The following is a 26,345-nucleotide window of genomic DNA, read 5'->3' on the forward strand; positions in this document are numbered from 1 at the left end:
CCTAAATTGGTGCCTTCGCAAACAGCATTTCAAAATGGTCACACTGGTGACTATTATTCCAGCATTGCAGAGCAGAGATTGGTTCACTTCCCTCGACTTGCAGGACGCATACTTTCACTTGACCATTCATCTGGCTCTGACGCTTCCTCCATTTTCGAATCGGCTCAGAGCATTTTCAGTACAAAGTCCTACCATTTGGCCTATCATCAGCCCTTAGGGTTTTCTCAAAAACACTGGCGGTAGTGACAGCATATTTCCGACGTGTGGGAGTCATGATATTTCCATACCTCGACGACTGCCTGATCAGAGCACCATCTTTCGCCGAAGTGCTTTGTGCTACCAGCACAACGAAATCTGTATTTGAGGCTCTTGGTTTATTAATCAATATCCTCAGTCCTCCTTGCAACTTCTCCAATCCATAGAGTTCATAGGCACATGCCTCGACTCCAACACGACATGCACATACCTACCAGCTAACAGATTTCAAACCATTCAACACCTCATACAGGTTCTTTCCACCATCCCAAGGGTCCCGATATTTACCTGTCTGGGATGGAAATAAGTTGTTCCCAATCGGTCAAACACATCCTACTACACAGTAGGAGATTTAGTACATGCAATACTTACCTGCATAAATGGCGACGGTTTGTTCATGGTGTTCCTCGGCTCAATTGGACCCCTTCTCGGTCCCTATTCACCGCATTCTAGACCATCTCCTAGAACTCAAACACTCCAGACTGGCATGCTCCTTTCTTAAGGTTCACATTGCGGCAATCACGGCCTTCAAAACTCTTATTGACGGCTACTTAGTATTTTCCCACTCTATGACAAAAAGGTTCATGAAGGCTCTAGAAAATCTAGAAAACAACCTATAGACCCTTGGAGTCTAGAGCTAGTCTTGGATGCATTAATGCGACCTCCTTTTGAGCCTTTAGCAACTTGTGACTTAAATACTTTAAACCTAAAGGTGGTTTTTCTGTTGGCAATAACCTCAGCTCAAAGGGTAAGCAAATCATCCGCCCTCTCTGCAACACCACCCTATACCATATTCACCCCTCACACAATAATACTTCGGCTTCTACCATCCTTTATACCAAAGGTCAATTTGGAGTTCCATATAAATGAACCCATAGTCCTTCCCACATTCTACCACATTCCTTGTCTCAACAGATGTGACTCCACATGTTGGATGTCCACTGGATGTTGGCATTCTACATCGATAAGACATGGAGTTTTTGGAAATCTCAGACTCTCCTTGTATCCACTGCAGACCACTTCAAAGGAAACTCCTTGTCCGCTCAGCGTATATCTAAGCTGATTGTCTCTTATATCACGCAGTGCTATTCACTACAGGGCAAGCCACTCCCACATTCCTTGAGAGCACACAAGAAGAGCGATGGCAACGTCATCCACCTTTCTCAAGGGAGTTCCCCTACGAGACATTTGTCGTGCAGCCACTTGGTCTTCCAGCCTTACTTTTGCTAAACATTATGCTATCTCTAACATTCAGATGAATGACGCAGCAGTGGCCTCTGCCATTCTCTGAATGGCAGAAAGGTGATAGCTCTGAATCCCGCCTCCTTTAATTAGGCTACTGCTATGAATTCACCTACAGTGGAGCACCCATGGGACACTGCTCGAAGTAGTAGTAGTTACTCATCTTGTGCAGTAACGATGGTTCTTCGACATGAGTATCCCGTGAGTGCTCCATGACCCGCCCTTCTCACCTCTTTGGAGTACCTTGTTTATTATGTCTTTCAGACCCTAGAGGATTAGGAGGAACTGGCGGGAGCCGGACTGCGCACTCAGAAACTGTGCGAATGGCACAAGACGCACATCGTGCATGCGCAGTCCGGCGGACTACAGCTAAAAAAGATCTCCGATCTGTGGCGCCAGGACAAGCCTGACACCTACAGTGGAGCACCCACGGGACACGCATCTCAAAGAACCATTGTTACTGCACAAGGTGAGTAACTTCTTCTTCTTCTTCTTCTTCTCCCCTTGTAGTGGACCAGATATAGAAATTTCTTGGACTTCTTTAAAGTGGAGCACCTACCTAATCAAGACAACTAGGGAAGATTTTGAGACAAGTGCAATTGTAGTAAGCTTTGTCTTTATCTGTCTGGGAGGACAGACAGATAGAGCAGTTTATGGTAGCTATTGTTCTCTATGATCTCTATTTTACGTGAAAGGAAGAACTGAATGCTTGTAAAAAGCAGCTCTCCCTAGCTGACCTTAGAAAATTACCTGTCATCTATAGAAGAGAAAGAAAGATGCTAAGACACATTGTTTGTGTTCATGTGTATATATGCAAATTGGCCAGACTTAGTGGAAAAGGATTTAAGTGGAAAAGGATAACTTATCGGCCAGACTTAGTGGAAAACTTGTCCAGACTTAGTGGAAAAGGATAACTGATTCTGATCAGTTTGGTGACAGATAAGAACAAAATAATAATTTACATATTGCCCTTCATCTGTAGATCTCAAAACTCTGTATGAGCACATTAGGTTTCATCATACTCCTGAAAGGCAGATATTATTTTACCCTTGTTACAGATGGGTAGATGGACATCTCGAGTTGTTAACTGACTTGTGTAATGTGACAATGTGACATGGAGAGCCAGTGAGACAACTGGAAATAGAACCCTAGTTTCCTCATTCCAAGCCGAAACCATTTTATTCTAAGAAAATTAACTTTGATGTGTAGAACAGAGTTGGAGAGAGAGCTTGATTGGACCCTCAGCAACTATCCCAGCTTTCAGCATACAACCTTTTTTCCTCGTGTGTTGACTTTTTCCTAAATCAATAAATGTCCGCAGAGTCAGAATCTGCACCTTTGTTTTACAGAGTGTGCATTATAGCTTCCTCTAAACTTTCCACTCCTTCTCTATGTCTATCCAGCAGGACATGGACTTTTCTGGTATGTAGAAATGGCTTATTCCCATAGTAAGATGGCAGGGAAAATGTGCCTGGATTGTGGCACTAGTCTTCCCCATGCCTGAAGTGCTGATGTGATGCCCCTTCTCTAGCCAGCTGTCTCTTCTATGGCCTTGATACATATTGTCTAATCAGCATCTAGAGGATCAGTGGGGGGCCAGCATGAACCTGTCTTCCCACTAATTTTGGGGCAGGAATGCTTTGATGCAGCCCTTGCCAGAGTACACTTGTATGGTCTACCAGGATGACAACTTCTTCATGGTTGGAACCTCTCCTTTCTTTACCTTCACCATGTGGGTGCAGAAAGCAAAGAAAGAACAGTAGAGCACAGCTTTAATGGCAGTAAGCATAATTAATTATGCATGTTCACTCAGTTCTTGGCCTCTTTGCTGAAACTGCCATCAAAGATGACCATTTGCACTAATTTGACAATACCTATGGGCATATTTGTGTTGTCATAAGCATAGGTCCACTCAAATGGGACTGAGACTACCAATTCCTTTCACACAGGCTAAGCAGGTGTCATGCTGAAACTTTCAGTCTCTACTAACCTGGGCTAGATTTTTACTGGAGGTTTAGCCAGTGTAAACTTCCATTACCAGTCAATCCTCTGAGCAATGCAATCGCCATATATTTTATACCTAAAGTTTTGATGGCTGAAAAGAACTCAGGCACCATGCTATTAGATTGAACTTGAGTTTATAGAATGGATATATTTACTTAAGGCTGCTGTTGATTATTGGGTTTTGATTAAACTTAATGATGGGTTGGGAAACGCATCTATGGATAGCATGGGAGGTCTCAGTGCAGATCAGCAAACTGGAGCTTCCTGAATAGCCACACCTTCCTGAATAGTCTCAGTATTTTTCATACATATGGACAATATCAATGTGACATATTAGGTGAACAGGAAAAGGGGAGCACACTCCAAATTGCTCTGACAAGAGGCACTCATGGTGACAGTTCCCCATTGAGGAGAGCACTGCTCCAAGAGCCAGTAAGTTGCCCAGTACCCTGAATCAATGTGGCCATCTACAGAATTTTTTTGTTGTTTGTTTTTGAAGCACTAGCAGAGTTCCCTGTAAGCTGTGTGCTAGTGTGGCCACTCAGGAGAGATTCAAATGCCACCCAGCTGATTAGCAGAGAACCCACTCTTAGGTTTTTTGTTTCTATTTATGATACACATTGGCACTTGCCTCAGTACACATAAAAAACTTATTCTACAAATGGATGGAAAAGATTAGAGGGAATATTGATCATGAGTGGTCCAATAGCCAGTTCCTCTGTGGGATCTTAATGTGGTCCTGGCAACTTTAATGAGATCTCTGTTCGAGTCCCTGGTAGGTATCTCTTCCCTTTCCACTTTCATCATAAACCTTCATTCATGATTTTAATAACAGCAAGGAGAGTATGTGAATTGGAGGCTCTGGTGGCAGAGTCTCATTACACACAATTCTCCCATCAGGAAAGTGACTTTATAGCCACACCCAAAAATTTTGCCTGGAACCGTTTCTGTTTTTTTATTAAACCAGATTCTTTCCTAATTTACATTCATCTCTGGAGAAGCAATGTCTACATATGTTAGATGTTAGTTTTCTATCTGAACTGAACAATGTCATGCTTCGCCTTATCCATTTGTGTCTGTGCAGATCATAGCAGTCTCTTCACAGATGATCTCTAAACTTCCTGTATTAAGATTACATATAAAATAGCTTTCACTACATCTCGGTAAATGCAAGCTCATTCTAGGAGAGCTCAACCTATGTCAATATCATTCCTCAGTGATGTCAGTTTGGACACATTCCGCCACTCATCCTCTATCCCCTCTGCATTGGAGTCTAATCTCTGGGCATTCAGTGAGAAAAGACTAAGGAGGTTGAGGAGACACTGTATTATATTGTCAAGGTTGGAGAGCTATGAGCACAAGGCATGACTGCTATCTCTTCTGGATACTTAGTCAAAATTTTCCTGCTCCAGTTAAGTGGAATCACACACATCTAAGAGGAATACACATCCTCAACACTGTTTGAAGAACCACAGTTACAGGAAGCAACCATTACTTTTCAAAGTTAGAATGCTGAGGAACATTCATTAGGCTGTTTTGGAGAGAAACTTTCACGGCAGCTGCCCCTGCTATTGCTATATCATAAGAAGTTAGATGATGACTACAGTTTCCAGAGCTTCTAATCCAGTGTCTTTTATGAGTGTTAAATTCTCCCCAAAAATGTTTTTAGAAGAAAAATGTTATAAAAGAAATTTTGTTGTATAACAGGAAAAAATTGTACACACAGAATTATGTTGATAATTTTGATACTACAGGTTGGATCTCCTTTGTCCAGCACTCTTGGGACTTGACCCGTCCTGAATAAAGGAATTTGCCGTATATGGGGAGGTCTCCTGCCATTAGCCTTCCAGGACGCTCCCCCTCCCTGTAGTTAGCTCCGCTCCAGCCCTTCTGCCACTGGGTTCCAGCCTGCAGGGCTTGGACTTGGGCTCTGACCTGCTGGAGCTCCCCAGGGATGGAGCTCCCCAGCATTCACAGCCCCTTTCTCCTCTGCCTGACTGTGGATCCCCGCTGGAGACGGGACTTGCCTGTCCCACTGCTGCCCCCCTGTCCGGGGCTCCCCAGGAACAGAGCTCTCTGGCTATGTGGCCTCGCTTCTTCCCCACCCAGCTGGTGCTTCCCAGGGATGAAGTTTGCACTCCTGGGTGCTGGAGCTCTCTGATCCAGCAACATCCATGGCCCTGCTGGACCACGGATGTTGCCAGACTAAGGATGTTAAGGACTAGTCGGCTAGTCGACTATTCAATAAGCAAATGCTTATCGCATAGTTGAGTCGACTAGTTAATCCCCCCCCTCCCCTGCCCCATCAGAGGCAGCAGAGGAGGAGAGGGTACTTTAAAGTGGCAGCACTGCATGGAGCCCATCCCCACACTGTGTGGTGCTGCCGCTTTGAAACACCGTGGCAGCATTTCAAAGGGGCAGTACCACACAGCTGACCCTGGGCTCCATGTGGTGCTGCCCCTTTGAAGTGCCGCCACAGCATTTCAAAGCAGCAGCGCCACATGGAGCCTGGGGTCAGCTGGGGATTCCCTAGCTGACCCCAGGCTCCCTGCGGCATTTCTGCAGAACCCGGAGTCCAGCGTGGCATTTCAAAGTGTGTGGAGCCCGGGATCAGCTGGGGATTCCCCACCTAATCCTGGGTTCTGGGGATGCTGCATGGAGCCTGGGGTCAGCTGAGGAGTCCCCAGCAGAGCCTGGGCTCTGTGTGGCATTTCAAAGTGGCAGTAGAGCATTTAGCCTGGGGTCAGCAGGGGACTCTGAGTCCCTCCCTGACCCCAGGCTCCATGAGGGTGCTTCCGCTTTGAAATGCACAAGAGCCCCTGCTGGGGACTCTTGTACATTTTAAAGCAGAAGCACCCACATGGAGCCAGGAGTCAGCGGGACTTCCTGCTGGCCCTGGGCTGCACGCAGGTTACCTCATTCCTCTTTTGAAATGTGTAAGAGCCCCAGCAGGAAATTCCATCAATGGAAATTCCATCTACTACTCGACTAGTAAATACTTGTTAATCAACGTCTTTATGCCAGACCAGAGAATCCTGGATTTCTGGGGTTCAACCTGTAGTATACCCTGAAAAATATATGATTTTGTTCCATTAATAAAACATGTGGAAAACTGCAATAATGGTTTGGTTTAAAAATAATCCTTGAACTGTAAATGCATAAATGTATGTGAATGGCAAGTTTTAAAATGTCAATAAAGATGTAAATGGTGGTATAAGTTAATGAACAGGGCTCAACAAACTATGTAATGTACTCGGCCATGGCGAGTAGATTACAACCCGGAAGAGCCGGGTTCAGGCGATCTGCGCATGCACAGAATGATCTGCACATGCGCAGATCGCCGGACAGTGTGGCTGTTGAGCGGGGCTCACCACAGTTTGGCGAGCCCTGTTAATGAGTATGTAATTTGGTTTAACTTGAGGCATCAGGGCTGTGGGTGAAGGGGTAGCTCAGGGCTGGGAATGTGGCCACTGCACTGCCCAGCTGCCGGATCCCCAGGTCGGCTGGGATCATGCTGCCTGGTTATTAGATCTCCAGGTTTGGATCCTTGAGGCCATGCTGCCCAGCGGCCGTGGGTGCTGGCTCAGGCCCATCAGTACTGGGGCTTCACCCTTCTATATCCAGCCATCTGCACTGAGACTAGGGGCCAAAGGGAATTGAAGTTCCGTGGACAGGGAGGTGTCAAGGCCTAATCCCCACTCTGGCATGATAAATACAGAAGTGGGGGCCCGTGAAAGTACCCCAAAACCTTATCTTTCCAGGCTTTGGTATAAAACATCCCCCCCAAAAATCTTAAAAGCCTAGATTTTGGGGATAAAAATCCACTGCCACCACCCAAAGTAATGATAAGGAAACCAGGGAGAGACCACTTGGGAAATCTCAGCCCCTAAAGTAAAACCAGGGGACAAAAATTAACCAATACCTGGTTAATAAAAAGAAAAGAGAGAGAATTTTGTTATCACCACAATATTCCTGTTACAAGCATAATGACTAGATGAAAAAGTCACCAATTAATATACTCATGGGGAGTTCCACCATGGGCCAAAGGAGAGAAACTTCGTTACAAAGGAGAGAACTTAATTACAAAGGAGAGAAAAATCCATTTTTAAATGCACGGACATCAGATTCCCATTCCCAAACTATAAAGCAATAAAACCCAATGGATTTATCTAAACTTTACCCTACTTATAGATAATGAAGAGTCTTTTCTTGGAGCGAGACATTTGTCTGTCCCCCTCAGTAGCTGGAGAGAAACTGTTCAGGGACAAGGGATGGAAAAACCAAACATTCCTTTGTCTCAGTTTGAAATCCCTATCTGCATATCTATTGGTTGAGCAGATACCTGGCTAGGTAAGGGACATAGTTAACCCCTTAGTTGCTAGGCTGCTGGCTAACCCTCATGGTCATGACAGGAGGGCAGAAAGGAAATGGAGGGGTGGACCACTCATGCCCAGCAAGAGAACCTTACCCATATACATTGGCCAGCAGCAGCCAGAGCCCCGTCCCCTGCTGGCCACTCTCTTACTGGTGTACCAGCTTACTTTCACCTTTGCTTCCATGCCCCTATTATATTATCTTTACACCGTATGAAACTAATGAATGTGTCCTCCTATCTGAAATTCAGTATCAGTATATTACTGAATAAAGTATCATGAGATTTCGTGGGCACAGCTCAGTTCCCAGTTTGTGGGTTGTGCCCACAAAAGTTCATGATACCATCTACATGTTTTGTTAGTCTTTAAGGCGCTACCAGACTATTTGTTGTTTTTTAAGTTTTTCCTGTTACAGACTAACTTGGCTACCCCTCTGAAGCTTTTGAATAAAGTATGTTTTTGTACACACATTAGCAGAATACTGTTAGAAGGCTTAACTAATGTTACTGGAAATATGTTTTATCTCCATATTGAAAATTTGTGTATTTGTGTTTCCATATTAAAACTAGTGCCAACATTTTGCTAAGTTGACTAGGAATAAAGTCATCGTATGTTTTCTAGTCCACCATCCTTTCTTGAGTAGTTCTATTACATCCATTGGAGCAGAAAAAATCAATCAGAATAAAAGACCTTTAATAAAAACTCCACAGGTCATAAATGTGTTATGTGGCCATCCTCTAAAGTTATGTGAATGCAATCCGTTGCATATAAAAAAAATCCTATAAAAGCTGTAGAATTTGTATTTTTCTGCAGATAAATTTTAATAGTAAAATTAATGATGCCGGTAATTAGAAGTTCACAGTTATTTTCTTTTTAAAGTCAGCCAGTCAATTATATAGTTACCTATTAGAAACCTGAGTATTAGTTTTAACACTGCTAGTCTCACAGAGGTCAGCTTGTGCTGTAAAACAGTTTTTATACAGTTCTATAATTTATAACTCAGTGATCACATAAATGATTGGTGGTGTGCTTGAACTTTATTAATGTTCTTGTAATGAAAATGTCTTTGTAATGAGACTGAAAATGTTAACTGGCCAAATTGTCATTTACAAGTATCATCTAGTACAGGCAACTGTAGCATGTCTAAACTGGGCAGTCTAATTTTGTGCTAATGTATCTAAAATTATTTTTCATACTATTCTTAGCATGTACTAAGAGTATCTCAAAATTAGTTGATGTACTTTAAAATTTGTCAGATACTTGATATCCAAATTATTAAAGCTATCTTTGAATACTGATTGGCTCAGTCTACATTGGCATGATCTTGCGCAAATACTCTTTAACGCAGGAGATCTTGCGTTAGTATTTGCGCAAGAGAGCATCTACACTGGCATGTGCCTTTGCGCAAGAGATGTGCTTTTGTGCAAGAGCAGTCGTGCCAGTGTAGATGCTCTCTTGTGCAAGAAAGCTTCGATGGCTAATTAATCATCTGTGAAGTTGTGCTGCCATGCAGCTTAGAGGGAACACTGTGGGCAACCTACATCATGGAAACAATTGGTGGAAAGATGGCTAGTGCTAGACATATGGTGACTGTTGTGGGTCTCTGGGCAAAACCGATTGAGAGGGCAGAGGCTGAGAGCCTGATGATGGTGAACTGAAGCAGTGGATCAGTGACTTGGGGCGAAGCTGAGATCTAGAGTGTGATGATGAAGAGTTCTGCCCTGGCTCTGGTGAGTGGCAGCATTCACTAGCCCTTTGGGAGGATACTACAGCTTGCTTCAGACGTGGGCCTGTCCCAGGAGGTACCATGTTCGATACAAGACATCCAATTTGATGGGGTTGGACTCTTTGCAGAGCAAAGAGATGTGAGGCTGCATAAGGTAAAGGACACTCAGGCCACCCTCTAATTTCTGGATCTGCAAGCACCTCAGTAGGTGAGGAAGCCTTTCCAACTACACATGCTGCAGGAGCCTTGGCAACCTTGACATGAGTCTGCAAAGAAAAGGATTAAGGATATGAGTTTTAGTAATTACTATTCTTCCTCCTCTTGCTCACTTGCACATCCCAGCCCAGCAAAACATCCCAGGGGCAGAAGCACTCATTTTTAAGGTACTCTCAAGAGAAACCCCACCCCTCAGTCAACTCCCCACATCTGCTTTATTCTTTTCTCAATTTTCTTCATCTCTACTCATCAGCCTGATCATACCTCACCTGGGACTAATGGGTGCTAGAAATTGCATCTGTGAGTTAAACTCTACAATTCTTGGTCAGAGACACACCACCACACCTCCTTCCGCAACCCTCTTCAGGTACTCTTCTCACAAGTGACTCATTGTTCAGGAAGTTGATGGCATTCTGCAGTGTGGAGCAATGGTGGAGATCCCTCAGGAAATTTTCTACTCCCTCTATTTTAAGGGTGCATCTACACTGCACTGGTATCCCAAAATAGTGCCACAGTCTAGATGTACCCAAATTATGAAAACAAAAGGGGGCCTAACATTTATTCTGGACCTGCGGTGACTCAGTAAATATCTCAAAAAAGCTCAAGTTCCGCATTGTCTTCCTGGCCTCAAAAATTCCCTCCCTGGATTCAAGAGACTGCAATGCTATTTTTGACTTGAATGGCACTTATTTTTATATTTCCATCTTCCAAGGACACAGACAGTTTCTCTGTTTCACTGCACTGCCTTTTCACTTTCACTCTCATCAGCCCCACGGGTATTAACACGGGTATTAACTCAGTAGTCCCTTACCTGGTATGTCGATCTACCCTTATCTTGATGATTGGCTCATCAAATTGTAGGATCAAGTGCAGACGAATCTTATGTTATTTTCTCCTTGTCACAAAGTGGGCCTATTAGTAAACAAAGACCAATCAGCCTTCACACCAGTGCTATGGATAGAGTTCATACAGTTGGCTCTAGACTCCACATAATACAGAGCCTGCCTTATAGAGGTCTGTTTCCAAGCTATATTGAACTTGATTTTCTATTGTAGGAGCCACTTGCTCACCACCAGCTTGACCTGCTTGAAGTTGTTAGGCTATCTGGCAAGTTGTATTTACCTGGTCCATCATGCCTGGCTGCATCTTCAGCCGCTGCAAACATAGCTGATGTTGGTCTATGTCCCCAACAGGCATGATCTAGACTGATAGCCAGAGTACATCTGATTGTCATAGGAATGGTGTTTGGACCCCAAATCTGTGTTGGAGGGTTAGTGTCATAGCCCCATTGCTGACCCCAGTTTCCAATGTTTTGGACTTGGGCTGAGGAGCCCAGTTGGATGAGCTCAATGAGCAAAGCCTCTGGTGTCAAGGCAATCACTCTCTCATTAATGTCGAAGAGTTAAGAGTGATTAGTTTGGCCTGCCAGGCTTTCTGGTCCCACTTGAAGGTTAAGGTAGTATAAGTCCTGACAGACAACAATACTGCAATGTTGTATATCAACAAGCAGTGCAGATCCTGGTCAGCAGTCCTTTACCAGGAAGTTCTCTGGATGTGTGTGCAACATGCCATTCATCTCGTGGCCACACATTTCCTGGGGAGCAGGGATGTATTTGCAGATTGCCTCAGCAGAAACGTCTCATCTCATCACAGATGGTCATTCCATCAAAAGATGGTTTGGGTGATTTTTCAAAGGTGAGGAACACCCTGCTTCTGCTGCTTCTGCCCGCCTTGAGCCACCTGCAAGGCTGCTTATCGGGTAACCAATTACCCATTCACATCCCTATTACAAAGTGTACAAGACAAAGAAATAGGAATTAACTTTATTCATATGTTTGTAAAGTAGAGGGTCTGGCAAATATGGAAAAAATGGGAAAATATACCTTGATTTTTTTAAAATATTTTAATTAACATAGATTACATTACTCTGTGAAAGACTCTTGAAGAGATGTTTATATATTGGCATATCTGAAAAACCTGAGCAGTGTTGAATGAATAATTGATCCTATCATTGAGTCAAGAGTCAAACTTGTTTTTCACAGTGTTCTAAGCATTTACTTTCAAACACAGAATTTGATTTCATGAAATGATGACAATTATCTACCCAACTCTGGATGGCAGAAACTGAAGCACTCCATGCTAAAAAGATGAGGGGGTCAAAATTCTAGCCCAGTTGTGATCTATGGCAGAACACCATGAGGTCATTTCTTCTGACGTCTTATCAGTAATGTGTCATGGAAAAACATTTCATATCATCTTAGAAATATAACCAAAAATATCAGCAAAGGTCATGATCATTGTGGGAGTTTCATTTCTAACTTCAATGAAAGAAAGATTTGGCCCTAAAGGTTATTGTAACTGCTATGCTGGATTCTCCATGAGGTCATGTTTACTGTGGTCAAGAAAACTTAATTTCCAAAAAAAGAGCAGTATGAGATGAATAAATGGCACACTGTGACTGGGTTTATCTACCCCGCACTAAGTTACAGGGAATTGCCCTGGACCAGCTGGCTAAAAAGCCCCACTCCCACAGCCCTGCTGGGCATGCTCAGAGGGGAGACAGGGTATAAAAGCCCTGGAAGCCACTCAGTTGGGGCTGACCACCAGAGGGGAAGGAGCTCCGACCCTAGTTCCAGAGCAGCTTCAGCAGCAACTGCAGCAGCCACAGCTTCAGTAACAGCTTCCACAGCCTCAGCAACAGCCATGACCTGGGAGGCTGTCCATGAGGGCCCAACCTGCCAAGCGACACAGTGAGAGCAAAGCAGCACCCCGAAGATGGTAGGAAGTATCCCAGGGTGGAGGATTGTCCTTTGGGAGCTCAGCATGTTTCAGCAGGCATCCCCACTGAGCAGGCAGTAGAACCCACCACAACCAACAGCCTGAGGGACCCTGGGCTGGGACCTGGTCGAGCAGGAGGGCCCAGATCTCATACCTCCCCACCCCACAACAGGCCAACTCCCTAGCAGTTTGGGGAGGCTTACCTGTGGACTAGGCTGCTAGGCCATATTTACCATGAAAGAAGGGACCTATCTGTGGACAAGGCTGTTGGGCCGTACCTACCTGAATAGAGGGGATTTCTAAATGGACTAGGCTGTACAGCCGTATTTACCCCGATAAAAGGGACTTACTCATGGACTAGGCCCCTAAACCACCTTTGCCTCAGGAGAGGGAGTAGTGACACCAACTTTGGGACTTTGGGACAGTCAAGGAGGGATTGCCCCTCGACACATGCAGTATTTGGGAGGTGTGTACCAAAGACCTCAGATGGAAGTGTTGTTCTGCCTTTCACTCCTCTGAGAGGCATGCAACAACTACTTCTCATGCTAAGTATGCTGTTTAATAATTTCCATTCTTTTCTATCTTTCCACTAATATAATCCTGAAAATTAAATTAATATCCATTGAACCATTGATTTTTAGCAATCATAAGATTAAAATATACATAGATTGATAACAAAGTAATATTATTATGACTAAGACTGTTTTTCATGTTATATGACAATCTTTTCCCTCCCCCCAAAGATTAAGTAGTTTCACTTGATATCAAATGGCACCCTATACAAACATTTATGAGGGTAGACTTTATTCCACTATGTTTGTCATAGATTTTATACTTTTCCTGTGTAGCCGTTATTTACAGCCTGAACAAATTGTTTTCCATCACGAAGGACTTACATTGTGGTTGTATCATAATTACACTAGATGGCTAATTTTCTTTATAGAAATAAAGAGCTACTGAGGGCTTTAACAAATGCTTCTTTATTTATTAACAATATTTCTTGTATTACATACTGCCTGTGGGCTTTTTCAGACCTTGCCTCAAGAAGAGTAGATATTATAAACAATACATGAGTTTTTAAAATGTTTATTTGACTTTAAAGCAAGCAATAACCTACAGATGGATGAGATCATGAATAAGCAGCCAGGTGCATAGGTACATGTTTTGCAGAAATAGTGACTGATTACTGCTGACACAAAAGCCAATTTTCTGATTTTATTGCCAATCTCATCTCAGTGCTATTGAAAACTATGCATATGCCTTTGATCTCTCAGATTATAATTCATTTTACTTTCCTTCATGAAAATTAAGCAATACAAGAACAGTGCTCTTTTGTTCTTATTTTGATAAGGTTTCTGTGCTAGTCACGAGTGAACAGTCACTATGTTTACCACTTTATGGTATAGTTTGTTTTAGGTTTACTTGTAAAAATAAAACATTTGTTATCCTGACAAATTGTCCTTTCAAATATATTACTTATTAACTCTTGGGCTTTGCACACCCATCTCTTTAGGTCTTTTGTCCATTTATCATTTTTCTGTCCATTGAAAGAGAGGCTTTTTTCTTTTTATTGACTGAAAGTGATTTCCAGCCAAGCTGAAGCTTCTATTTTGCTTCCTGTCAACATCCATATGACTATTGTATTTCATCTAAGTCCAAGGCTGTGTCCAGACTCAGGGGTTTTTTCGGGAAAAGTAGCCTTTTTCCGAAAAAACTTCACCTGCGTCTAGACTGCAGCTGCGTTCTTTCGAAATTAAATCGAAAGAACGCGGCTTTTCTTTCGACAGCGGTAAACCTCATTTCACGAGGAAGAACGCCTTCTTTCGAAAGTGCTTCTTTCGAAAGAAGGTGTTCTTGAATGTAAATAGGGCTTCTTCAAAAGAGAGCATCCAGACTCACTGGGTGCTTTCTTTCGAAAAAGCGGCTTGCTCTTTCGAAAGTTCCGCGTGCAGTCTAGACGCTCTCTTTCGAAAGAGGCTTGCAGTCTAGATATAGCCCAAGATAGAGTGTAGGCAGAGTTTATACTTGCAGGGTATATGTGTAAAATTGGTGAATCCCTTTGTAAATATTTGCTATTTTAGGCTGCAATGTCTTTTATTGATAATTTAAAGTATCTTAAGTATGTTTTTAATTGTTTTTTTTTTTTTTTTGGTGGTTTTGATATCATGCTAGATTTACCTGGCCTTGCTTGGGTTCTTAGCTCAATTTTTGTTTTTCTTCATTTAAATTATTGATCTGGGGTTGGGTCGTGAATGAGGAGTTCAGGATGCAGGCTGCCCTGGGGAGAGAGAACAACCCCAGCCCTCTATCACCACAGCAGTTTGGGGCCTTTCCATGGCCACTGCAGCTGTTGCACATACAGCAGGAGAAAGGGGGAATGTCCAGATGGGGCAGGTCCAGGTTCATATGCCCCCTGTACTACCCAGCCAGAGTGAGGAGTGCAGCAGACCACTGTCTCTGGCCCCTTGCTCTCCCCCATGGTCATTATACAGCATAACAGTCCCTGCTTTTCATCTCATATCCCCTGCTGCCCCCATGTGATCATTACATAGCAGAGCCCTCCTTTTCCATTTTATGAGAAGCAACCCCATTCCAGGCACATCCTATTTCCCTGGCACAACCAAATCCTGACTTTGCTTTAAGTTAGGATAAAAGGAAACGGCATACTAAATTTGGTCATCCTAGCTCTTACCATTTAGGAGGAGTTCTTGAACAGACAGACACATTCACAGACAATCTCAAATATATAGTAGACTAGCTTACTGAACCAGCATTGCCCTAGTCCTTCAGGGCAATGGTGTGTGGGGGTGGTGGTCTGGAAGTGTGTGGAGCGGATGTGCAGGACTCAGGGCAGGGCCATGGGTATGTGGGCTAGGGGTGGGGGAAGGGTGCAAGGGTGAGTGTTCGGGAGTTAGGTTGGGTAGGGACATCCAACATGGCTCTTTTTTCCTCCCAGGCTTCTTTGTGGGGGCCTGTTCCTTGCTGCATGGGCAGATCACTCTGTGACTGTGGGGGTGGGCTTTGGATTGTACATGACTCATCAGGATTCTCAGCACTTTCCCACAAGGCTTACTATTAGGTTAAGATCCTTTTTCAGTTGCAGGCATTCTAATTAAGCAATTGTCCAGTGTATTGCATTGATATATAAACATTTGTAGATTGAGGGGAGGTAGGAATTTGGCATGCACCTAACCTGTTATTTTTTGAGAATTTACTTCTGGAATCAGAATATGTGCCTCGTCCAGTTCAGCCATAATTACTCTTTACTGGATGCAGATTTATCATTGTATTACAGATCTTCCAGTGCAGATTACAACACAGAATACAAAGTGTTCAATGCTCGCTTTATATTTTTATAACAAATATTTGCACTGTAAAAACCAAAAAAGTATTTTTTTAGTTCACCTCATACAAGTACTGTAGTGCAATCTCTATCATGAGCTAGAAATCTAGAATTATGTACAAAAACGACTGCATTCAGAAATGAAACAATGTAAACTTTACAGCCTACAACTCCACTGAGGCCTACTTCTTATTCAGCAAATAATGACAATGTTGCCTGCTTCTTATTTACAATTTCAGCTGAAACTGATAACAGGCATTCACCTGGCACTGTTGTAGCTGGTGTTGCAAGTAGGGTTGCCAGGTGTCCAGTATTGACCTGGACAGTCCAGTATTTTCGCCTCCTGTCCGGTAAAAAAAAAAATCCTAAAATGTCCGGTATTTTTTTATTTTTATTTTTTTTATCCTGTCCAGGAGGTGAAAATCCCGAGTGCTTACCTGGTTCCGCAGGAGAGCTGTCTGGCCCAAAGCAGGAAGACAAGGTGGTGGATGGCCACCGGCAGCCTGTTAGGGACAAAAAGCCTCAAAAGCATTTCTTAAAGGGTCCATGCCAGTTTGTTTGTTTGTTTATTTATTTATTTATTTATTTTGCTTAACTCTTGGGGTCCTTTTTTTAGGGGGGCTTCCCCCTTTTTTTTCCTCAACAGAATTTTTTCCCCAGTGTTTTTTTTGGGGCGGGGGGTATTCGGTGTTTTTGGTTAAATCATCTGAAATCCCTAGTTGTAAGATATCTACTTGCCAGGTGCACTAAAGATTCATGTCTCTTCGTGTGTCAACCACCATTCCAGAGGACATGCTTCCATGTTGATCATAGAATCATAGAACTTGAAGGAACCTCAAGATTCTTCAAGTCCAATCCTTTGCATTCATGTCAGGACAAATCACCCTCTAGAGCCATCCCTGAAAATATCTGTCTAACCTGCTGTTAAAAATTTCCAATGATGGTGATTCCACAGCCTGTATACGTCATTTATTCCAGTGCTTGACCACCCTAATAGTTAGGAAGTTTTTCTTAACGTCCAACCTAAACCTCCCTTGCTGCAATTGAAGCTCATTGCTTCTTGTCCTGTCACAAGAGGTTAAGGAAAATAATTTTTCTCCCTCCTTTTTGTAACAACCTTTTAGGTACTTGAAAGCTGTTACCATAGCCCCTCCGAGTCTTCAATTTTCCAGACTAAACAAACTCAGTTCTTTCAATTTTCCCTCATAGATCATGTTTCCTAGACCTTCAATCTTTTTTTCTCTTTTTTTTCTTTCTCCAATTTCTCCACATCTTTCCTGAAATTGAATCCTAATTAGTATAGAGGGGATTGGAAGAATTAGTTCCCATTTCTTGCTTAAATACTCTGATGTTATATCCTATAATGATGTTTGTTTGCTTGCTTGCTTGCCTGCCTTATTTATTTAGTTGTTTTGCAGCAGTGTGGCATTGTTGACTCATATTTAGCTTGTAGCCCACTATGACCCTTAGATTGCTTTCCACGTTATTGCTCCTTAGGCAGTTATTTCCAAATTTGTATTTGTGCAACTGATTGTTTCTTCCTAACTGGAGTACTTTGCATTTGTCCATATTGAATTTCATCCTATTTATTTCAGACCATTTCTCCAGTTTATCCAGATAATTTTGAAATATAATGCACTTGTAACTCCTCCCAGCTTGGTATCATCCACAAACTTTATAAACACACTCTCTGCCTTTATCTGTATTATTTATAACAGGACCAGATCCAGAACTGAATCCTCAGGAACCCCACTTGTTATGCCCTTCCATCATGACTATGAACCATTGATTGATTATTACTTTCTTGGAACTGTTATCAAACCACCTTATATTAGCTCCATCCAAGTTATATTTGCCTAATTTGTTAATGAGAAAGTGATATAAGATCATATCAAAAGCTTTTCTAACATCTAAATATACAACATCTACGGCTTCCCCTATCTACATGGCATGTTACTCTGTCAAAGAAAGCTATTAGGTAATCTTGACACAATTTCTTCTTTATAAATTGATGCTAGATGTTTGCAAATGGATTCCTTAATTATTTACTCCATTATGTTTTCTGGTATGTTTAGGGGGGAGGGATAGCTCAGTGGTTTGAGCATTGGCCTGCTAAACCCAGGGTTGTGAGTTCAGTCCTTGTGGAGGCCATTTAGGGATTTGGTGCAAAAATTCATCAGGAATAGTACTTGGTCCTGCTGTGAAGGCAGGGGACTAGACTCAATGACCTTTCAAGGTCCCTTCCAGTTCTAGGAGATAGGCAATCTCCATTATAAAAAAAATATATAAAAAGTAGAGGAACTAAGTTGACTGGTCTGTAATTTCCAGAGTTGGCCTTATTTTCCTTTTTACAGATCGGCACTATATTTGCTCTTTTCCAATCTTCTGAAATCTCTCCTGTGATTTTTCAAAGATAATTTCTTAATGCCTTAGGTATCTCCTTAGTCAGCTCTTGGAGTACTCTATGATAAATTTCATCAGGTCCTGGTGACTCCAAGACCTCCAACTTGTCTAAGTAATTTTTAACTTTTTCTTTCCCTATTTTAACCTCTGAACCTATGCCATTTTCACTGGCATTCACAAGGTTAGGTGTCCAGTTGCTACCAATCTTCCTAGTGAAAACTGAAACAAAGAAGACTCTAAGCACATCTGCCATTTCCACATTTTTTGATGATGGGTTCTGTTTGATAATGATCCAAAGCAGTGTGACTAACATGTTTATTTTCATCAATTGAGTCAGATGCCATCAGCAGAAGGTTGATATTCTTTTTTGGTGGTTCAGGTTCTGTAGTTTCGGTATCAGAGTGTTGTTCTTTTACGACTTTTGTTAGTATGCTCTATACCTCATCCCTCTCAGATTTTGGAAGGCACATCAGATTCCTAAATCGTGGGTTGTGAGTGCTCTAGCTATTTTTAGAAATCTCATATTGAGACCTTCTTTGTGTTTTTGTCAAATCTGCAGCAGAAGTGTTCTTAAAACTAATGTGTTGGTTTATCATCTGAGACTGTTATAACATTAACTATATGGCAGAAAGCAGGTAGAACAGAAAAGGAGACACACAGTTCTCCCTGAGGAGTTCACTAACAAATGTAATTAATGCATTATTTTTAAACAAGCATCAGCAGCATGAAAACATGTCCTCTGGCACAGTGGCCAAAGCATGAAGGGGCATACAAATGTTTAGCATATCTAACAATAAATACCTTGCAATGTCAGCTACAGAAGTAACATACGAATGCCTGTTCTTGCTTTCAGGTAACATCGGAGGTCACTGGTTAGGGGGGAATCCAGACAGCCCCCAGTCATCTGACACTCCCAGCCCAGGAAAGGGCTGGGACAACGCCCTCCAGTCAGGGTGGTACCTCTGCTCCACCCCTACCCTTGCTTATGCCCTGCTACATCCTTACTCTCCACTTTCCCTGCCCCTGCTATGCCCCACCTCTTTCCCTCAACCGAGATGGCCCAGGAGACTAGCAGAGCCAGCACCAGGGATCCACTGCATTCACAGGTAGTGGCAGGGTGAGCGGAGTAAGTTACTCACAGCTGCTTTGCACCCCCAGCCATTGAGTCACTCCACTTCTACCAGAGAGTGTGGGGCAGTCCATCTCCCAGAGTGGTGAGGCCAGGAGAGCAAATTAAGGGGACCACCTCCATTGGTTTGTTTCCCCTGCTGCTACTGGTAACTATGGGGGAGGGACAGACCCTCCTGCAGGCTACAGGCCCTCCCCACTACTCCTGCCACCAGCCACTGGCCATTCCGTCTTGTCCACAACATTTGGGGACGGGGGAACATGTGGTCCCCTTGTGCCCACCCATGTGTTGCCCTGGTGGGCTTTGTAAATAAGAAGACAATAGTATCTCCCATCATTGTAAACAAACTTGTTTATTTTAGCGATTGGCTGAACAAGTAGGACATGGTGAATTTGTAGGCTTTAAAATTTTACATGGTTTTTCTTTTCATGAATTGTTTTTATGCAACAAAAAAAATCTATATTTGTACTTTCTTGAAAAAGAGATTCTACTACAGTACCTGTCTGAGATGAGTTTAAAAAATACTATGTATAATTTTCATAGTGCATATATTTGATAAATATGAAGCGAGTACTGTACACTTTGTATTTTGTATTATAATGGAAATCAATATTGAAAAATGTAGCAAAACATCCAGAAATATTCAATACATTTCAATAGTTATTCCATTAACAGTGTGATTAAAAAAATTAATCACAATGAATTTTTTTGAGTTAATTGTGTTGAGTTAATTTTGATTGACAATCCTAATTGCAATATGTCACAAGTTTTTTGTTGCAACATAAATGTCAAGGTAAAGCCAAAAATGTTTACAGAAAATAAATGTGACGGTGAAGCTGTTTATTTTTCAAAGCTGGAGTCATTGATCCAGTAATCAGAATTGTACAGTGACATGGCTATTTTGTTAAATGATTAAGATAATTTTAATCATTTCATCTAGATAAAAGTTGTAGAAGTCCGACAGTTATTGTACATTTATTGACCTGTTACATTCTGATGACACAGACAATAGACTTTTATGTGTTCCACAATAATTCTTGTAAAAGAATAGTAAATTTGTATAACTAAATTGATTTCTAATTGGCTGTGTTATAGATCTAGAAACCTGGTTGACATTTTCAGGTTCTGTTGTGCATGATACATCTGATATACATTAATACTCCATGCAACAGAATGTTAATTAAACTTAATGTGTCTACTTTGTCTTGTTATTTTTACTAACATTAGAGCAGGACAGACACAGTGGTATATTTAATTTCTAAATGCATCTTGTTTGTATGTATTTTAAAGGCTTTTATTATAATTAGACATCTTCTAGAAATAGTATGATAAAAAGGCCAAAAGTAACTAAAATTAGGTACAGGGAGTCCCCGGGTTACGTACAAGATATAGGGACTGTAGGTTTGTTCTTAAGTTGAATCTGTATGTAAGTCGGAACTGGCGTCCAGATTCAGCCGCTGCTGAAACTGATCAGTTTCAACAGCGGCTGAATCTGGACGCCAGTTCTGACTTACATACAGATTCAACTTAAGAACCCCAGGCATCCCCAAGTCAGCTGCTGCTGAAACTGATCAGTGGCTGATTCCAGGAAACCCGGGACAGGCGCTTCCTGTAGTCAGCCACTGGTCAGTTTCAACAGCGGCTGACTTGGGGACGCCTGGGGCAGAGCAGCTGGGGTGCTGCTGGGTTGGTCCAGTAGCGCCGCCGCTCCTCAGCGCTACTGGACCAACCCAGCAGCACCCAAGCTGCTCTGCCCCAGGCGTCCTGATTCAACCGCTGCCAGGTTGGTCCAGTGGCTGAATCAGGACGCCTGGGGCAGAGCAGCTGGGGTGCTGCCAGGTTGGTCCAGTAGTGCCCAGAGCGGCACTATGGGACCAACCGGCAGCGCCCCAGCTGCTGTACCACAGGCGTCCGGAGCAAAGCCGCGGAGTACGGGGGTAGTGGGACAGCCCAGACGCGCCGTGGCTGTCCTGCTGCCCTCGGGCTCCGTGGCTTTGCTCCCCATCTCCCTGGTCTGCAGACCAGGAGGACGGGGAGCAAAGCCGCGGAACACGCGGGCAGCCCAGACGCGTCTGGGCTGTCCGCTGCCCGCGTGTTCTGCGGCTTTGCTCTGCTTTGCTCCCCGTCCCCCTGGTCTGCAGACCAGGGGGACGGGGAGCAAAGCAGAGCAAAGCCAAGGAGCACGCGGGCAGCCCAGACGCGTCTGGGCTGTCCGCTGCCCGCGTGCTCCGCCGCTTTGCTTCCTCTCCCTGGTCTGCTGGAGACCAGGGAGATGGGCCCCGTTCGTAACTGCGGATCCGACATAAGTCGGATCCGCGTAACTCGGAGACTGCCTGTATAGGAAAAATGATTAAATGTAACCATATATATTTCTAATCTTGCTAATTTATATGTTAAACCTTATGCTTCCTGCTATGAGCAATGGTGCCATCTCAAATGAAATTTCACTAGAAAATAGGGAGACTGCATTTTTTTTTCTCTTCATTTCTTCTTGTAAGCTATTTTTTCCATTGCACTAGGGTCAGATTCTGCCTTCTTCATTTTTATTGCCTTACTATGCAAGTAGTCCTTTACTACTTTGGGGAAGAGTAGCAGAATTTTGCCCTAAAGCATATTTTCATTCCTTTTCATATTTAGCATGTTTAAAATTTCTTACTAACAAGTTGTGATAAGCAATACACACCAACTTGTGTTTACTAAGTTTGAATCATAGCCTACTCACACTCTTCACAGTATAGTTTAGTTCATTCTGCAGGCAAATATTTTGTATAAAGTGTTTTTTAAAATTTCTTAACACATACTTAACATGTGAGATTGGGAATGGAACCAGATTATTTTCTACATGCAGGGCAAAACAGAACTATTGAGGGTTATTCTGTAAAGAGTCCATTACTTTATTATATAAGGTTCCACATTTGCATGCCCTGTGACAAGTTCTTAGAAGGCATTTTAAATTCAATGCATGTAGCTCTCTTTAGGACTCACATCTGGATGGCACTGCAGGAAAGAAAGCAAACAGACTAGCACTTTCAATCAATAAGAATGGAATCTGATAAAATATTGAATATCTGAATAAGATTCTATTAAAAAATGGAGATATATTTTGTGAAGTCTATTTAGTGAAGAACTCTCCAGAGACTGAAGGGAAATTATACCTGCTGCCCTTATTAAAATTGGGATGGATGATGCTTATTGGCTGAATGGCATCTACATAACAGACGGTCCAGTACTCATGAATAAGATCCTAAATTATGTCTTAATAATTTCAGCTGAAAATAGGAAAATAAAATAGTCATCTCTGTGAATCTTTGTGGCTGCAGGAATGGCAAAATTTAGATGATCTATCTCTTCCAACTAATCTCAAGGGACTTCATTGTGAAAAATGAGACTTGTTTATGGTAGGGAACTAAATTGCTGTAAAAGGCTATTTCAGTAGACAGTAGGAAAATTGTAATAAAATAATTTAGTAAAAATGGGAGCTAGAGTATGCTTAATGGAACATGATTAGACTTAATTTAGTTGCTATTTGAATCATTAAAGGTACATTATCCTTTCTCAGACCTCATTTAGGCTCTTTGACACCAAGCCACTTTTGCACAAAGCGTATGGAAATGTGCATATTCCATTAAGAAATAAAAGCAGTTAATATACTATATTGTCCCATTTTAAACTCCAGCTACCAGTTTCTCAGCTATATTTCAGATATTTTCCTCTTTCTATATATCTTTCACTCCTTCTCAAATGTATTGTAAATGTCCTAAGTAGGAACAACTATTCAAGGAAAATAGATTCCATGGTATGAAGTGGAGCAGAATTCCGATAAGATTAACCTCTTCAATAATTGTCTTAGTGTAACTCACTGTTAATATTTAAAAATTAAGATAGTCTTAGATATTCCCCTTCACTGTAGTCAAGAAAGGCTGATATGTTAAACAGCCTATGAATATATATCCTTATATCAGTTAAAACAATAGGTACATTCTTTCATACATTTCCTCTAGTCCTATCCAATACTTAATTTTTTAGAAAAAGTCATATCTCCTGTACCCCCCAAACATGCAGCTGCTCAAGTGTGTGATTCTGTATATGGGAGAAAATTCCTTCCTAGACTCTTTCTTTCATACGTATATGCTTTGATTATATATTATTGCCTCTATCTTGGATCACTTTAAGAAACAGAACTATCCAGGGTATAAGGCACTCAGTTCTCCATTGCATCTAAACAGAACTCAAGCACAGAGAAGATCCTGGTATGGCTCCTTGACACTCAGTTGCTCAACTTTGGTGTAAGTTAAAGCTGTAGGAGGACAACTTTAACTTATGGTGCTGGTGGAAGATCTTCCACCATCAGATATTTAGATGTAAAAGTTGAACTTCTCTAGTCCAGCATGATTTTAGTTAGCCAGATATCCACTTACCATGGGTGTGGTCAAGTTTCCTGCAGTCCCATCAAGTTTGTTTACAGCCACCACTTCTGATTCTCAATGCTCTGTGCTGTTGTTTATCTCTAATTTATGCCTAAATGTCTCCGAAGAGCTCAGTGAGCAGTGAAAGTGTTAGTAATGCTGCCAGACAATACGGATCTCCCATGGTTCAGCAAATTCTCTTGGTCAGGTCCCAAGTGTGCTGAACTAGAGAGGTTCAACCTGTAGTGGATCCTCACTCTGATATGTCCCCTTCCCATCACTGATAGGCACTATCCTTCCTGACTGATGCATCTCTTGCTAAGCTTTATATCAGTTAAAGAATCCATCTAAACAGGTAGAATTCTCACAGGAGAAGCTCCAAACAGTAGAAGTTGACTTTCACTTAAGCAGCAGGAAGTTAAGTCATCAGAAAATTTGGCCTATGAACGCCTGTGATAGTGAATTAAACTCATGACTTCAATGAATGAAAATTGTTTCTATTTATTTATTTTACATTTGTAATTAGTCCAGGAATTTCCCTGATTGGCCCCATCTTCTTAGTACAATGTAAAAAATATAGGAAATTATTAACTAGTCTTCATAATCTTAAATTCACTAGTGAAGGACACTTACACAAAGAGCACGTTAAAGTTCATTCTGGTTACAGAGGTATTACAATTCCATTGATTTTTTTTTTCTCCTTAAATTGACAATGTGCAATACCGCTTGAACACATAATGCCTCTAAAATTGAATGCACTTTTTAATTGTGCACACAATATCTGTCTTTCTTTCCAGGCTAAATATCCTCCTCATAGCTACCTCTCATCATGTGAGAGTTCTGTTTTTATCTTTAACCTATTCAGCCACCAGTATATCTCTATCAAAGATTGAAAGGCATAGCATTTTGAAAAAAAAATTGACACTTGATCATCCCTGGCTTTTGCATGTATTGGAGCAGAGATATGGACATGCTTGTGATGCTTCCCAAGAATACCCAAGGAGGCACTCTTAATCACCTGCCCTTAGCATAAAGAAATCTTTGTACCTGCCAGGGATCAACTCCTTGACTGCACCAGCTGTGGCGAACACAAGCGTCCCTTGTCAGCCACCACTAGCCCCACTGTTCCTCTGTAACCCAAAAGCATCTATCCTGAATGCCCAGACTCCTTTCACAGCAGCCTACTGCCGTTTTTAACACGCAGCACTTTGATACATTTATAGAGAAATCCAAGTTTATGTTTATTAAGCAAACAATAGAGATTCAATATTCATGCCACAAATTCATGTTACCCCCACACCTTGAATACTATGTGTGGTTTTGGTCACCACATCTTATAAATGATATATTAGCACTGGAAAAGGTACAAAGAAAGGCATCAAAATTAAGGTTATGGTACAGCTTCCATGTGAGATTAAAAAGACTGGGTGGACTTACCTTGGGAAAAAACATGACTAAGAAGGGGATATGATACAGGTCTATAAAATCATGAATGGCGTGGAGAATGTGACAAAGGAAGTGTAATTTACACCTTCTCATAACACAAGATCCAGCAGTCACATAATGAACTTACTAGTCAGCAGATTTAAAACAAACAGTGGAAGTATTTCTTCACTCAACATGTAGTCAACCTGTGAATTACATTGCCAGGGAATGTTGTGAAGTCCAAAACTGTGTTAAAGAAAGAATTAGATAAATTCCTGGACAATAGCGGATTCAATGGCTCTTAGTTAAAATGGTCAGGGATACAATTTCAGGTTCTGGATGTTCCTAACCTCTGATTACCAGAAGCTGGGGTTGAATGACAGAAGATGAATTGCTTGATGATTGCTTGTTCTATTCATTCCCCTCCAAATGTTTTGGCATTGGCCACTGTTGGAAGACAGGATGATGCAGTATAGTTTTTCTGATGTTCTTAAGAAATAGCAAGTTTGTAAAAGTATTGGGAACAAACGATTACATCTAAAGCAAAATCATAATATGCATATGAGAGCCTACCCTTAACTATCAAGACATTCTTTTGTCCCACAAAGGTTAGCTCATGCAAAGTCTTTCTCCCAGTAATTAACTGCCTCGCCAGCTGTGACCCTCCATTCATAACACAAGCCTGGTAGCAGTTTGTCCCTGAGATGATGGATACTGGGTTTCTCTCTGTATATGATCTTACTCATAAAGAGGACACTTTCCTGCTATGTGTTCCTTCTTGTATATTTTGTCATCTCTTATTGACTTTGTAATTTTGAGGAGCTAACTAACTGTGTACACTAGTAGACTTACATTGTAAGATACACCATATACAATGATCAGCCAGAGGGAGGTAAGAGTTGCCTTCCTCCTGCCTGTACAGAAAAATGTTAACTTCCTTACATATATTAAAAGCCTAGTCTTTAGTACAATTACATAACTCTATCAATATCCTCTGTACATATCTCTCTCAATAATTAGGATGAACTGTGAATTACTGGTTGTT

The 26,345-nt window shown here is 42.0% G+C and overlaps 1 protein-coding gene across 10 annotated transcripts in view; it reads left to right on the forward strand.

Moving 5' to 3' along the window:
• ULK4 (unc-51 like kinase 4) overlaps positions 1-26,345 on the forward strand; it is a 421,715-nt gene that overhangs the window by 209,938 nt on the left and 185,432 nt on the right. Inside the window, exon 32 of one of the 10 annotated variants that reach the window (XM_075921859.1) lies at positions 19,194-20,168. The exons of the other annotated variants lie outside the window; for them this stretch is intronic. Coding sequence (XP_075777974.1) covers positions 19,194-19,217 — 24 coding nt within the window. The 3' untranslated portion in view covers positions 19,218-20,168. Of the gene's footprint in view, positions 1-19,193; positions 20,169-26,345 lie in introns of those variants that run through there. 10 annotated transcript variants of the gene reach the window in all.

This window comes from Pelodiscus sinensis, chromosome 2, assembly GCF_049634645.1.
Source record: "Pelodiscus sinensis isolate JC-2024 chromosome 2, ASM4963464v1, whole genome shotgun sequence".
NCBI lineage: Eukaryota > Metazoa > Chordata > Testudines > Trionychidae > Pelodiscus > Pelodiscus sinensis.